The sequence below is a fragment of the Sinocyclocheilus grahami genome, unplaced genomic scaffold, assembly GCF_001515645.1.
Source record: "Sinocyclocheilus grahami isolate Dianchi unplaced genomic scaffold, SAMN03320097.WGS_v1.1 scaffold697.1, whole genome shotgun sequence".
In the NCBI taxonomy this organism is placed as follows: Eukaryota; Metazoa; Chordata; class Actinopteri; order Cypriniformes; family Cyprinidae; genus Sinocyclocheilus; species Sinocyclocheilus grahami.
This window is the reverse complement of record NW_015505876.1, coordinates 34,968-48,408: the sequence shown is the minus strand read 5'-3', so window position 1 is coordinate 48,408 and position 13,441 is coordinate 34,968. Positions and strand designations below refer to the sequence as shown.

General features: G+C 35.2%; 1 protein-coding gene across 1 annotated transcript; it reads right to left on the bottom strand.

Moving 5' to 3' along the window:
* Positions 1 to 6,800: 6,800 nt before the first annotated feature.
* LOC107559748 (G-protein coupled receptor 20) lies at positions 6,801 to 7,889 on the bottom strand. Its single transcript, XM_016243685.1, has one exon. It carries the CDS (start codon positions 7,887 to 7,889, stop codon positions 6,813 to 6,815), a length of 1,077 nt encoding a protein of 358 aa, XP_016099171.1. The 3' UTR covers positions 6,801 to 6,812.
* Between the last annotated feature and the right edge of the window lie 5,552 nt (positions 7,890 to 13,441).

Here is a 13,441-nt window from a genome sequence, read left to right as displayed (position 1 = left end):
CAGATATATATATGTATAAAAAAAACTTTATTGTTGCTTGTTGAAGACTAAAATATGAAATTCATGAGAGCTTATGAAATTTACGTTTACTCAATTTTGACTTGTCTTCTGAATCATCCAAGGAAAATTCACTGTTTCATCATCTAGTTGAGTTTCACGGTCATAAAATCGGTCAAAGTTCGATTTTGCTTGCCTTGTTCGTCTTTTGAATCTCAATTTCTAGACTGAAAAGTACAGTAGAGTGAGAAACCCATTTTACCCTCACAAGGGTTTGAGAAAAAGACAACAAAAAGGCAGAAGTAAATAAATAGTACTTACAGTTCAATTAATGTAACATACTATTATACTTATTCATAATTATTTGCACCTCAGTATGGAGATCATCACTACAAGTAATCATGACTGTGTGTGTGGAACACAATAGAAATAAGACAATAAAAACAGAAGGGAATAGTAGTTTGTAGTTTTTAGTCTCCGACAAGGTACGATAGAGCTTTTCTGTTTTTGCATGAATCTTTAGTGTTTTTTTACATATATAATAACAACTTTGGTCCCATTTTATATTAGGTGTTTAATAATAAAATAATGAATTGATAGGTACAGTGTACCTCTTGTGTTCAGGCTGAATTGCAAAACACTTTTGCTGCTGTTGAGGTGGGATACGGGTCAGGTTAAGGGTGGAATGGGTAGGTTGCATGTGAAAACAATTGTGTTAGAGGTCACAGAGTGTGAAACCAGTTTAACCAGTACTAGAAATATCAGTACTACTAGTACTTTACACTTTAAATGACTCACCTGCTGTGACACACAAAAGAGTTTCTGGGTGTAAAGTGTCTGAAATCCTTCAACCTGCAAGGAAGATTCATCTTCTTTATGCATAAAATATTAAACATTTTGGTAATGGTTTACAATGAGGTCCCGTTAGTTAGCGTTACATAGAACTTTAACAGTGAGCAATATATCTGTTACATTATTCATCCATCTTTATTAACGATAGTGAAAAATAAACTGTTCATTGTTAATTCATGTTAGCTCAGGCCCATTAAATAATAAATGTATTAAAGGGGTCATATGATGCGATTTCAAGTTTTCCTTTCTCTTTTTCGTGCATAGATAAGATCCCTAAAGTTGGAAAGTGTCACAGTGCGGGGAGATGAAGCGAGGACTCAATTGCAGGAGAAATGGTTATTTATTTTAATAAAAATGAAACAAAAACAAACTCAAACCACCCCGATGGGGAAAAACAGACAGGCAGGCCTAAAGCTGCACCACATGCAGACACGAAACACACACAATGAGAAATGACGGATCAGCACAGGATGACAGACACCAGGAGAATAAATAGGAACCAAACGAGGAGGCTAACGAGGGAGACACAGGTGGAGCAACTTAAACAATAACGAGGTAACAAGATGGGAGGGGCAAGACAATCGACAGGAGAGAGCACATGGCAACAGACAAACACAACACAAGACATGTGCTCCCAGAACACAGTCATCTGGTGGCCCTCCTGGGCACACCCGCTGAAGACTGTGACAGAAAGACTAAAGTCTCAAATCCAAAGAGATACTCGTCCACGCCCGCCTCCTTTTGTCATGTCTTAGTCATGATGTGGGAAGATTTGCATAACGCCGCCCAAATGTTCACGCAAAGAAAGAAGGCGTAACTTTGATTCTCCTTGTAGTATTGTATATTTTTAATGTTTAGTATATTTAGTATATTTTTAATATTTTTTTGTCTCTTCGCTCCAGGACACGGCATCACAATATGGTAAGGGTAGTAACATTTCGTCACACGCTTGAGGTATTTGGCCAATCACAGCACACCTCGCTTTTCAGCTGGCCAATCAGAGCACACCTCGCTTTTCAGAACGATGAGCTTTGTAAAAATCGACGCGTTTCAGAAAGGCGGGGCATAGAGGAGAAACAATAATGTACAGTATGTGGAAAATAATGTGTTTTTTTAACCTTAAACCGCATAAACACATTTCATTACACCAAATACACAAAATAATGTTCTTTTTAGCAGCATCATATGACCCCTTTAATAAAAAATACATTTTTAATCAGTAATAAAACTATAAATGAAATAATAAATAGTTTTAAATAAAAATTTACTTAAAAAATTTACTTAAAGGTCAACTAAATAATATTATTAGACAACTTTTGATTTAATGACGTATTAGTAAATGTTAAAATTAACATAGACTAAGATTAATAAATTATTTAGGAGTGTTTTTAATTGTTAGTTCATGCCAACTAATGTAGTTTTAACAAATGGACGATTATTGTAAATTGTTACCAATATCTCTAAGTTGTAAACCATGTTTGAAAACTAAAATCTAAAGTATGAAAGTTTTTTTCCATCTGTTTACTGTGTGTATTCAATTAATAGATGACTTCAACATGATCTCATATATATATACTGTATATATATATGACTGTTCAGTAAGTTTGTTATGAGGTACAAAACACTTTAGAAACTTATATCTGAACACTGTTGGGGAGTAACTAGTTACATGTAACGGTGTTACGTAATTTAATTACAAAATAAATGTAACTGTGTTACACTTTATTTTAAGGTGTCCTTGTTACAGTGTAATTATACATTTAAGTACTGAATAATATTAATTAACTACATGTACTTACTATATGGTTAGGGTTAGGGTCTGGCTTAGGGTTACTTGCTTGTAATTATGCATAATTAATTGTTATTACAATAGTAAAATTAAATTTATTATAATAAAACTTAAAATAAAGTGTATCCTGTAACTGTAATCTGTTACAGTTACTGAGAAAAATGTGTAATTACAGTTACTTATGGAAATGTTAACAATTACAAAGGAGTTATATAGTGAGTGAGGTGATAAGAAACAGCTGTGTGCAATGAGTGCAATCAGTGCAGTGTGCAAACCGTGCAATGAATGATGGGATATGTAGTCTGGGGTGCTATGCAACAGTTTGTGTTGTGCGAGAGTCAATGTAATGGAAAGGGTGACCTCTGGTGGTGAATGAACAGAAGTCCATGGACCGAATTTGTGACACATCTAAATATTTTCTGTAAAAAGCTAGGATATGTTGTAATTTGTTGCTCTGCCTGTTTTTGATGTGCACACCTCCTGCCATTTAAAGGCCGTTTAGTAAAGCAATGCTATTCTGATGCTTTTGATTGGTTCTCTTTGTCTGCCAAACCTCAATCCACATTCTGCTGAAAGCTTCAGGCTACAACCTGTCTGAGAGTTGATCAACTGATGAACAGCTGAAAACATTCGTTAGACATTTAGAAAAGGATTCAAAAATGTAATCCGTTACATTAATTGAAACAGTTATTAAATTCTAAATAGGGTGACTCAGATTGACATTTCCAAAGTAACCTTCCCAACACTGTATGTTAATGGGTTTAACTTTAAAAACAAACCACAAATAAAAAGTAGACTTTAAAAACAACACATTAAACAGGTGACAGATAACTAGTATGCTTATTATTGTGTTTATTTTCGACATTATTTGACATCAGGACAGTATGTACATTATTTTAAAGCAACATCTTTATAGCCTTGATCCACAAATCAGTTTTACATTATTTACATTTTGAAGGAAATGTGGCCCTCTTGTGGTAAATTTAGTGTCTCACAGTCAACAGATGTCCACTTTTAAGAACTGAAGACAAATATTCATTAAAACTACAAAATATATATATTTTTATAAAATATTCTTAAATTAATAAATTGTTGGAAAAATTCTGATGATACATGTAAAAAGTGTTAAATATTGTAAACATCATTTCTCAATTTATATCATTTGAACATATTAATAAAAATGTTTACATTCTTTATATTGAATATTTTTGTATTATTATTTTATTTACAATATTTTCCACAATTTAGAATAGTAGTCATCAATAATATGACATTAAGACATAATGGAATTATAGAAATTAAACAGATATACATATATAAAAACAGGATATATATTGCATTGTATGTATATATATATATAAAATTGTAATTATAATTATTTTGTTTATGTCTAAAACGGTGTATTCTCCTGAAAGAAAAAAAAAACAATTCGATATATTCAACAATTCAATAATTACCACAATCATATAGGCCTATATATATATATATATATATATATATATATATATAATAATTAAATTAGGAGTATAAACAGTTTCTGGACAGACATCGGACCCATTTGTTTTGACAGAAATCCACAAGTGGTTTAAACAGATCATAAAAAGAGGTTTATCTTCAGTTGTAAAGATGTTTATGTGTAAAAGTGGTTTCCAGCTCGTGCAGGTCTCTGTAAGTGTGTCATGGACTCAGTGTGGTCTTCACACATAAACACATGAGCCAACACCTCCATTAAATCACAAGTGGAGCAAAATAAACCGCCTGTATGAGAGCTCCGTGTACGGTATGGGAGTCCATATAACAAAAACAACTGCCATTAAAACGGTATGTAGACCAGCGGCTCGGACCACGTCACTTCCCCATATATGCATTTCTGTCTGATGACATACATTTTATTCAGGAAAAATGTCAGAGCATAATTTTAGTGCTCCAAAGTTTCTCTTCCATACTCAGAAGTGTTCTCAGTTAATACTGTATTTATCCTAAAATAGAGACAAATGAGTCATAGTTGACAAAGTGACAATACAAAGGTATAGTTCGAATTTGGAAAAATTTGATGAGAAATATTTGAAATCTCTTTGGACACTTTAGAGCAGTGTTTCTCAACCTCTTTGACTCCACGGCCCGCCTTTGTCAAAGATCATATTTGAAGGCTCCTCAAGATATTTCTGACTGGTACTTTTGCAGAAATATTTATTTATTTTTTTGAATTTTTTTTATTTATATAAAATAAATTTTATTTTATATATATTTTTTAAATGTTTATTTTTTACATAAACCATTAAAAATATATATATATTTATTTACATAAACTATTTTATGTAAATCAAATAATTATGATCATTTATGAATTTAATTAAAATAATTAAATTCAGTAATTCCAGAAGTTTCAATAACTGAATGTTTACACTTGATTTTATTTTTACTTGTTTTTTTTACTCAAGTAGCAATTTTTATTGACATAAGTAGTAACATTTCTATTATAAAAATTGCCATCACTTTTCCAGCTCTTAAAAATGAATAAATGAATGAATAAATAAATACTTTTAAAAAAATCACTTTTAAAACTTAAAATTTTTTAAAATATATGGAGGTTTTCCAAGATCGAATGCTGATTTTTAAATAAAATACCAGTTGTTGAGGGAACTAATTAAAATAATAAAAATATAGCTTGTTGTGTCTTATTTTAAATCATCTTGAGACCTTTTAGTGGGTCCAGTCCCTGGTTGAGAAACATTGATCTAGAGTCTCCATTTGCTCTCAGTGAACCATAAATACCCATAAAGAACCTTTATTTTAAGGAATGTGATTTTTCTTTCTTAAAGTGCCCCTAATATGCCATTTCAAATATTGCGTTTCATGCAGTCTGTAATGTAGCTGTATGTGAATGTAAACAATCTGCAAAGTTGTAAAGACGAAAGTGCACAATAAATTAAGCGTTAGCGTTAGTTCTGGCAGGTCACGTGAGTCAAGCTTGCATCAGCTGATCACATCTACCTATAGGAATACGACACCTATCGCGGCATTCATATATAAGCTCTATTCAGTATTATTCAGCAGCTTTTCAGCTTGCTGCGGAGCAAATTACCCTCCTCCATCCCCAGCTCCTCCTTTCGCCACAGTCAGGACTTGGCTTTCTGATATTCCTTGCTAATCAGACTCCTTTATCTTGAATAAAGTGTTACACTTAAATATCATTAAGTACATTAATGATATCTGCCTTGTTCTGTTCTGTTAACCCTAGGGGGGTTATTATTGCTGCTCTCCCTGCTCATTCATGACAGGCTGCATGGATGGGCAGGGAGGTTTTTGCCTAGAGCAGAACCATACCGCCAAACCAAACTTTATGCTAAGTACCTATCATTTTGACGATAGTGGTCCTGACAGAATTAAAGTTTCCCAAAAGAAAGAATCGACTCTGAACAGCCTAAACGAGTCGTCAGTAATTCGAATCCCACTTCCGTGACAGGTACACGTCACAGGGTAACACATTTGCATAATGACGACCTATGTTCTACGTACGCAAACAACTTGACCCGCCCTCAAACACTGTAGCTTGCTCAGGTCGAGAAGACGCGGTTTCCTACACCGTGAAAGTAAATTTGTTTTTCACTTCCGAAAGATGAGGCTGCAAATAATCAGTGGTTAAAATGAATTTTTCCACTGTACCACAGAAGTACATCCCCAATTTTTTTTTGCGTTCCCGTAATTTTACTGACGACTGCTTCTCTAATCTCGGTGAGTTCACAAGCGTTTGCTCTTGAAAGATGAATCAGTACCCAGTTTATTTGGACCAGCTGGCTCCACTGAATCACAATCTGTAAGTATGATAAATAATAGAGGTTTATATTTTCTATCGAGCATTCAAAATACGGAACTATGGCAATGAGAGCGTATCGTTTCCGACACGTGCTGTATGTGGTAGACGTACAGACTGGACCATCTGACCAATCAGAGCAGAGAAGGCTCACAGAAAGAGAGACTGAATCGTTTGAGAATCTTTGGAAAAGGATGTGATATTACATGCATATTTTAAGAAAACAAAAGCGTTTTTTGACCTTTTGTAGGAGACTCCCCAACAATATTGGGAACCTTAAAAATGGCATAATAGGGGCACTTTAAAGGATGAAACTCATTTCTGATTGCTAAAGATTTCCATGGCTGTGAATGTTTTATTTCAGGTGGGAATGTCTCTGGCTGGCAGTATGTAGGGTGTGAGCGTGAGCGTTGCGACGCTGTACGCGATGGCGCTCGGGGTTCCTGCAGCTTTGCTGCCCCTGTTTCCCTTGATGGCCATCGAAAACTCTCTGAATCTCTTTATCTGTTCTCTCCGCAATGCAGAGCGGAAACTATCAGGCACAAAGCAATAAACCACAGGATCCAGGCAGCTGTTTAGACTGCTGAGCGTGATGGTCACGTGATACGCCACCACATGCTGCTCTCTGCTGCCCCCTAGCTGGAAATACACCACGGCCTCGCGCACGTGATACGGCGTGAAGCACACGGTGAACACCAGCAGCACAGCGACGAGTAGCCGGACGGCACGTGCACGCCGACCCAAGCTCTGCGGCATGAGCCGACCGTCCGTGAGCGCACAGGCGACGCGGATCGTAAATGTTGCGATTACTAGCAGCGGCAGGACGAACTCCAGTACGGTGAGGGTGAAAAGCACAGCGGCACGACAGCAAGACGCTCTGTTAAACTCCAGCGCAGATGTCTGAAGGGAGTACGTGACTACGACGGCGAACAGCCAGACGCAAACGCTCACGCTTTTTGCAACCGTGGGGCTCCGCCAACGACTTCCCGCCGAACGCACCACCGCCATATAGCGATCCACGCAGATGCTCGTGAGAAACAAAATGCTGCAGTACATGTTGACGAAGTAGCTGAACGTGTGCATGTAGAAACAAGCCACGCAGTCACCGCCGCTGTGGTAGAGGGCGATGCGGGCCGGAAGCGACAGCGCCACCAGCAGGTCGGCCACCGCTAAGTTTATGGTGTAAATGGCCGGCGTGGTCCGAGAGCGGCTGCGCTGGCAGAACACGTACAGGGCCAGGCTGTTCAGGACCACGCCGACTACAAACATGAGCGTGTTCATCACCATCAGCGTGATCCACAGCACGTAGAACTCCTGGTACAGGGACTCGTCCAGGTGTGCCAGCCTCTTCAGGTATGGCACCCCCAGCAGGTGGAGGCTGGTGTTGACGGGAGACTCAGATGTGATGTTTGAATATCCATCGAGGAAGGTCTCCATGGCTAGAACATAGAAAATAGATTTATAATAAAATAATTAATATAATAATTATAAAGAAATACATAATAATTTACAAAATGTATTTATGATATAAATATAAACATAAACATACACACATATATACAAATACACACTACTCAAAATCATATTTTCATAAGCAAAATTACAGTAATAAAATTATAATTAATATAATAATTATAAAGAAATACATAATAATTTACAAAATGTATTTATGATATAAATATAAACATAAACATACACACATATATACAAATACACACTACTCAAAATCATATTTTCATAAGCAAAATTACAGTAATAAAATTATAATTAATATAATAATTATAAAGAAATACATAATAATTTACAAAATGTATTTATGATATAAATATAAACATAAACATACACACATATATACAAATACACACTACTCAAAATCATATTTTCATAAGCAAAATTACAGTAATAAAATTATAATTAATATAATAATTAGGCACTTAAGTACAATAATTATAAATTATTTAAAATATAAATATAATTTATTAGGTTAGAATAATAAACAATACATATTATTGCACTTTGAAACTACATTTATAGGGGTCATATGATGCAATTTAAATTTTTACAAAATAATGTTATTTTTAGCAGCATCATATGACCCCTTTAAAAAACATAACAAATGTAATTAAAATACATAAAATATTTTTTTGAAATTTGTCCAAAATAGAAAAACTAAATTAACCTAATAAAAAAAAATTTGATTACCTAAGCATATTACGGCTTACAAATAAAAATCATATAATTGGTAAATAATTTAATTATTTATCACAGTTGAAAGAAAACATTAAGCAAAATTTAATTAATCCTTAAAAAACCTCACTTTTTCCCAAAAAAAACTCTGAGAATCTTTCCTTTTAAAAAAATATTTAAAAAAATCAATTGTTTGTCGTTTCTCCGATCACAAATGCAGACATGGTTTTATGTCTACGTGGCGCGATGCGATGCAACGCATAAAAAGACAGTATAAATCATTATAATCAGTAATTCTGTCCCCGCTGGATGCAACAAATGTCTCGTTTATAATGGGTTTTAATGTTTTTGTCTCGTCGCTCCGGCTGGACAGGGCATCACAATATGGTAAGGGGCGTAACATTTCCGTCACACGCTTGAGGTATTCGGCCAGTCACAACGCACTGGATAGCTGGCCAATCACAGCACACCTCGCTTTTCAGACCGATGAGCTTTGTAAAAATCAACACGTTTAAAAAAGGCGGGGCATAGAGGAGAAACAATAATGTACAGTATGTGGAAAATAATGTGTTTCTAAACCGCATAAACACATTTCATTACACCAAATACACAAAATAATGTTCTTTTTAGCAGCATCATATGACCCCTTTAAAAAACATAACAAATGTAATTAAAATACATAAAATATTTTTTAACCTAATAAAAAAAAATTTGATTACCTAAGCATATTACGGCTTACAAATAAAAATCATATAATTGGTAAATAATTTAATTATTTATCACAGTTGAAAGAAAACATTAAGCAAAATTTAATTAATCCTTAAAAAACCTCACTTTTTCCCAAAAAAAACTCTGAGAATCTTTCCTTTTAAAAAAATATTTAAAAAAATCAATTATTCTCTACCTATTTGAAATTGCATATATAGTTAAACAGTTAAAGTCAACATGAAATCCAATTTGCAAAATTTTTTTTCAATGTTTTTGAAAGAAGTCTCTTCTGCTCAGGCTGCATTTAATTGATCAGAAATACATTTAAAAAAATACTAATATTGAGAAATATTATTACAATTTAAAATAATAAAATATTTTGCTTATTATTATTGTTCCAATTTAGAGATTTCTTGCTGAATAAACTAATTTCTTTATAATAAAAATTTTTTTGAACAGTGTATACATTAAGCCAAGTTTTGCAATTTGAACTGTGAAAAGCCCATTTGTAATTAGTTGCTGTCAGATATCTCACAGCGCTGAGTTTTCTCAGATGAAGTCCTGAGCGAGCCGGCCCATCAGCGGGCACTGCATGAAGCTTTCCATAGCTGTCTAAAAATGGAACATTCTTCTGTGTTTTGTGAGAGAGTTTGTGCTCCTGTTCGCTGACGTCTCTCTGCTCCGAGATTCTTTCTGAACGTCAGTCCGCGTTTGAGAGCTTTAATGAAATATGTAAAAGAATCTCTTTCATCAGCTCAGACTTTAGACGTTTAACTCCGTCTGATCTTTACATTCAAGGAGTTTGCTCATTTATTTCTGTCTTGTGTAACATCATGTTATGTTCAGTATTTCCCACATGGTTCAGTCAGCAGGGGGATCTGACTGTAATTTCCCATGGAAAATATAAAATTAAAATCCAATGGTTTGAGGTTAAACATTCAACTATAAATACATCTCAAACACAATGTATATTTATAAGGAAATAAAGAAAAGGGTCTCACCGGTGCTGATCCAAGTGGATATCGGTTTCTTTCCGTAGTTTTTAAATCAAATGAAGCCTCATTGAAATCTCAACAATCTCCATCACTCATGCAGACAAAGAAAAGCCGCATCTCTAAATGCTGTAATGTCCATGTTTTTCCTCTTGCAGTCTGAAGTGTCTCTTTGCCTCTCAAGCATAAGTGGACACTCTCTTTCCAGAAGTTGCTCTGATGTGACGTGAGTCTCGCTCAAGATTGACAGACTTTCATTCCTGCTGGCTTTCTCTCGTCGTTGACCCTCCCCTTCCCTCTCGTTCTCATCTTCTCAACAGTCCCTCCAAACTCTGGGCAGAAGCCTTGAAAAGTCACTTTGCAGAGCAATCTGTCTTGTGGGACGAGAGCCGTAAAGCTCACCCGGTAAACAGGCCTCTGGGACATCAGCCATAGCAAAACGCACATCCATAGTCCATATTTAGATAAATTCAGTTCTGAATGTCCTTTCCTCCTGAGTTTTTGTGGATTATATGAAACATCTCTATTTAAAAAATGACCACAAATGTGTATAGAGTAAAACACACACACACACACACACACACACACACATACAATCACACGCATGTTGTGTTTCCATGGTTTATGGGGGACGTTCCATAGGCGTAATGGTTTTTATACTGTACAAACTTTATATTCTATTGCCCTACACCAACCCTACCCCTAAACCTACCCCTCACAGGAAACTTTGTGCATTTTTTAAAAAACTCATTCTGTATGATTTATAAGCTTGTTTCCTCATGGGGACATTTTTACAAGTATTTTTACTAGTACTAGTATTACTATCCTTGTGGGGACATTTGGTCCCCATAACATGATAAATACGAGGTACATACACGCACACACACACACACACACACACAAAAACACACGTACACACACACACATATATATATATACATACATACATACATACATGTATACACGTAATTATAGAGATTTTCAGAACAGGATTCTGCCTGGAGACTCTCTCAAATGTGCCCCAGGGGATGATGGGAGATTCAGCTGTTTATAGAAAGAGTATATGATGCAAATGACATATAGAAACCTGTGCTGAAACTCCACTTCATACAGGACACCATGCATCTTCATACACTTACAACTTTACAATGTCTCATTTATCATATACACTGCATTTGAATATCTTTGATATGTAATGGCGAAAAAGCACCTTTTTTAGTTCTAAAAATAATGAAAATTGCAAAACACACACACACACACACACACACACACACACACACACAATGATGAAACAAAACCAGAAGGAGTAAATAATTAAATACAGCATAAATGTAATTCAGTAAAACAAATACTACCATGATGTACAATTATTTTATTACTTAAATATTTAATCTTAATTTATGAAATACTACTAAAAAATGATTTTTTTTCTCACATTTTTCACATACAGAGAATTGAAGTGTAAATGAATGTGCTTATGAAAACAATGTCACAATGTAAATTATAAAACTAAAAGAAAGTCTCAGATTTTGTTTCATGCAAATGTTCATTTTCTTTCACTTACAAACTTAAAAGTTTGATTTTAACTTGCTGAGCTAATTCTGCAAAACTAATAAACACGAAATACACTGTAAACAAATGTTAATTTTAATTAGATCAAATTTTTTTTATCAAACTTTTCAAGTTTGAATGAATTGAGTATATTTTTTAAGCTCATAGACATTCGTAGAGTGCAGATTTTTACAAGGTGACACTTTAAACAGCAGATAAAGGCAAATCAGCATGCAGTTGTTCGTGAGGAAACAAATGTAATGCTGATGTGTCTTGTTTCGGACTAAACCCGTCGTGCAGGACCACTGTCCAGATCTGATGGAGTCACTGTCTAAACATCCGTCAGCTTGACAAAACACAGAGACTGTAAATCACTTCAGTCCCTCAACAACTAATAAAACTCCGTTACAGCGAGCGACAGTGACAGATGTGTGAGATTATGAACACTGTAAAACAAGATAAAGTTACCAGGTGGTTTACCTGTTAAAAACATGGATTGCCTGGAAAAAGATTTTGGATTGAGACCATCGGCACTTACAAATAATGCAATGATAGTAGCTTGGCCCACCAGCCTAAGGTGGTTTACCTGGTCTCCCACCCTAGACACTATCCACTTTATGTTTAGCGTAGTGCTGCTGGGCACTTTCAAAGCACTGCTTCGTGAAGCTTCGAAACATTTGCGTCTATCTATCTATCTATCTATCTATCTATCTATCTATCTATCTATCTATCTATCTATCTATCTATCTATCTATCTATCTATCTATCTATCCTTACAAATAATGCAATGATAGTAGCTTGGCCCACCAGCCTACGGTGGTTTACCTGGTCTCCCACCCTAGACACTATCCACTTTATGTTTAGCGTAGTGCTGCTGGGCACTTTCAAAGCACTGCTTCGTGAAGCTTCGAAATCTATCTATCTATCTATCTATCTATCTATCTATCTATCTATCTATCTATCTAAATAAATAAAGATCAGTGAACTCATGCATCACTCTCTTATTGTTATTACATATGTATACATATCTAAATGTGACCGTTTCTAACTTTTTTATAGTGTGTTATACAAAAATCTTTTATTTACTCCCACAAAATAGAAATATCTAAGAATAAAATAGCTAAAAACAAATAAACTGTTACATCAAATACTCTCTCTGAAGCAAAGAGCTCATGACACACAAATAAGGCGAATCTGAGTTCAGATCGGGACTTCGGAGCGTGAATCATGAACCGTTTGATTCAGATCGGGACTTCGGAGTGCGAATCAATAAATCGTTCGATTCAGATCGGGAATTCGGAGCGCAAATCATGAACCGTTTGATTCAGATCGGGACTTCGGAGTGCGAATCAATAAATCGTTCGATTCAGATCGGGAATTCGGAGCGCAAATCATGAACCGTTTGATTCAGTTCGGGAATTCTGAGCGCGAATCATGAACCGTTTGATTCAGATCGGGACTTCGGAGTACGAATCATGAACCGTTTGATTCAGATCGGGACTTCGGAGCACGAATCAATAAATCGTTCAATTCGGATCGGAACTTCGGAGC

Bases quoted from the DNA above. Each gene is read 5' to 3' on its own strand.
- LOC107559748 (XM_016243685.1), bottom strand. From the start codon at position 7,889: ATGGAGACCTTCCTCGATGGATATTCAAACATCACATCTGAGTCTCCC.